Source organism: Malassezia pachydermatis, assembly GCF_001278385.1.
Source record: "Malassezia pachydermatis strain CBS 1879 chromosome Unknown scaffold22, whole genome shotgun sequence".
Lineage (NCBI taxonomy): Eukaryota > Fungi > Basidiomycota > Malasseziomycetes > Malasseziales > Malasseziaceae > Malassezia > Malassezia pachydermatis.
In genome coordinates, this window is record NW_017253158.1 from 1,743 (window position 1) to 4,365 (window position 2,623).

Genomic DNA, 2,623 nt, shown 5'->3' on the forward strand with positions numbered 1-2,623 from the left:
AGGCATTGCTCTGCGTGGGAACGCCAGCGGAGCGACAAAAGTCGGGAGAGCCAAGAGAGCAAGGAGGGCACACCAGAGGTGCGCTTTGCCGATCATATTCAAGGAGCGATGGTGCTTATCATCGATCGACTTTGTGCGTATTTATGCGGATGGGACAACAGGAGAATCACATTTGTGGGGAAAGACGAAAACATCCTCTACGTGCTGCATCATCGTGTTTGGAGCCTCACAGGATGAGCCGGTGCGCCTCTAGGAATACATATGGACCTATCTCATGGCGCCTGGACCCTGCACTTCATATGTGGCGTGCATGAGGAAACCAAAGTCGGGTCATCCGATCTGGGGACATAGGACAGCTTAGCTAAGCATATCCCGAATTTACAGAGCACCACTAGGCACCCCAATCAATTTGGGTATCACGTTATCCAAGCGAGGTAATGTACCAATTCGGCATGATAACGAGCCGTATTTGAGCCTTTAAATAGTCTAGCCGTCCATTCGACGGACGGCTATGCGCGAACTCCTATCGTTAGTGTGGCTGGCTCTCACGCCTCTAGTGTGGGCCGTGACGTACGATGCGGTGATCGTCGGTGGTGGTCTCTCTGGTCTCTCCGCTGCCAAGGAATTGACGGCGCGCAACAAGACATGGGTTGTTCTGGAGGCGCGTGACCGTGTGGGCGGACGCGTGTGGAACAAGGAGCTACCAGATGGCCGGCCTGTCGAGGTGGGCGCTGAATTCATCGGGCCCACGCAGGACCACGTTATCGCCCTGTCGAAGGAGCTCGGTCTCTCACTGTACGAGACACCGACCGATGGGGACAACATTTACTATGCCAACAACAAGGCACAGCGATTCCCTACGCTGTTTGGGTCGCTGGTGCCGCCTGTCGGACTGGTCGACACGCTCAAGTTGGCTGAGCTGCAAGGCGAGATTGATGATATGGCGAAGAAGATCAACCCGCAATCGCCCTGGGACACGCCGGAAGCGTCTACGTGGGACGCCCAGTCCGTCAAGGACTGGCTCAAGAGCAAAGGGTCTTCGCAGCAGGTGCAAGACGTTATCGATACCACCGTGCAGGAAGTCTTCTCCACCTCGACCGAAAAGATCTCGGTGCTGTACATGGCCGTCTACGTCGCGGCCTCGGGCGATGCTGGCCATGTCGGCACGTTTGAGCGTCTGACACAGACCCACCCGGGCGCCCAACAGTACCGGGTGACAGGCGGCACGTACCGCCTCGCCACAGGGCTGCTCGACAAGCTCGGCAAGCCCAACGTCAAGTTGAGCTCGCCGGTCGACTCCATCACCAAGGGCGACGGCTCTAACGCGACGTACACTGTGACGACGCGTGACGGCACATCGTACGAGGGCCAGCATGTCATTGTTGCCATGTCGCCTCCGATGGCTGACAAGATCAAGTTCACGCCATCGCTGCCGAACCAGCGCCAGCAAGTACAGAAGCTGTGGAAGATGGGCTCGCTAGGCAAGGCCATTCCGCAGTACGAGACGGCCTTCTGGCGCGATGACCACTTGAACGGCCAAGCCATTTCCACCTCGGGCTACACGCGCGCGACGTTCGACAGCACACCAGAGAACAAGGGCCATGGCGTCATGCTCTGCTTCGTCCAGGACGACATGATGCGCGAGCTGGATCAGGTGGACGAGGACACGATCAAGGACAAGATCACACAGGACCTTGTCAACTACTTTGGCGACAAGGCCAAGAAGCCCATGGGCTGGGTCATCCAGCGCTGGGACTTGGAGGAATTCTCGGGTGGGGGACCGACGTCCAACCCCCCACTGCATGCCTTTGCCCAGTATGGCGAGGCACTGCGCAAGCCTGTCGGCAACCTGCACTGGGCCGGCACGGAGTCGTCTGATTATTGGATCGGATACATGGACGGTGCCCTTCGTGCCGGCCAACGCGCAGCCAGTGAGATTCACTAGTAGCTACCACTCACTGTTTTTGTTGTTTTGGTGATAGTGCCCCACCCCACTCTGTAGTCCTATAATGCTACGATGATTTGTTTCTCTCTACATTGCTACATAAGCGTTCGCTCAATCCCCCTCTAATCATGGAAGCGGAGGTGCGACAGCAAGCTACGGCGGCCGTTCTTCAGCGGGTTGGGAAGCACTTGGCGCTGCACTTTGCCCGGCTCGTACTGCCCCGTAGGTGTCGAGTGGTTCGCGCTGCCTTGACTCGGCACGACGGAGTTCGAGTCGTTGTTCAACTTCTTGCTCACTGACGAGAGGTCAAGCTGCAGGAACGATGACGTAAAGTTGCCAATCCAGGTGTTCTCGTGGTTGCCCATAAACTGCTGCGCAATCGTCGCATTGTTGTCCTTCGAATGCACATACAGGTTCACATCCACACCGCTGTGGCCATCACTGCTCCAGTCAAGGTGCGCACGCCAGTTGACAATGCCAGCGAGCCAAATGGCGAGTGGTACCCAGTCGTCCACGCTGACCAGCTCCACGGCACGCTTCACTTCGTCATCCGACACGTCTTCAATGCCCAAGTTCTCCTTGATAATCGTGTCACGCATGTACTGCGTCATGTCTGACTCGGTCTTGTTCACAAGGTCCTTCTGCGCCTGGTTCGCAAGGTACTCGGTGCTGTGCTTC

General features: G+C 57.1%; 3 protein-coding genes across 3 annotated transcripts in view; 1 reads left to right on the plus strand and 2 right to left on the minus strand.

Annotated features, from left to right (window-relative positions):
* The window catches only part of Malapachy_2052 (putative secretory lipase (family lip)), a gene marked incomplete at both ends in the record, with an annotated part of 204 nt that extends 198 nt beyond the window's left edge, over positions 1–6 (minus strand). The window contains one exon of the mRNA XM_018136545.1: positions 1–6. This exon is cut by the window's left edge and continues 198 nt beyond it. Coding sequence (XP_017990030.1) covers positions 1–6 — 6 coding nt within the window.
* Positions 7–511: 505 nt separating this feature from the next.
* Positions 512–1,945, plus strand: Malapachy_2048 (amine oxidase; the record flags this gene model as incomplete). Its single annotated transcript, XM_018136542.1, has 1 exon — positions 512–1,945. The coding sequence occupies one exon, from the start codon at positions 512–514 to the stop codon at positions 1,943–1,945; it is 1,434 nt and encodes a 477-aa protein (XP_017990031.1).
* A 122-nt stretch (positions 1,946–2,067) lies between these two features.
* Malapachy_2051 (alkaline phosphatase) lies at positions 2,068–2,623 on the minus strand (the record flags this gene model as incomplete). Its single annotated transcript, XM_018136544.1, has 1 exon — positions 2,068–2,623. A coding segment is annotated over one exon (556 nt), but the record flags the coding sequence as incomplete, so codon positions are not given.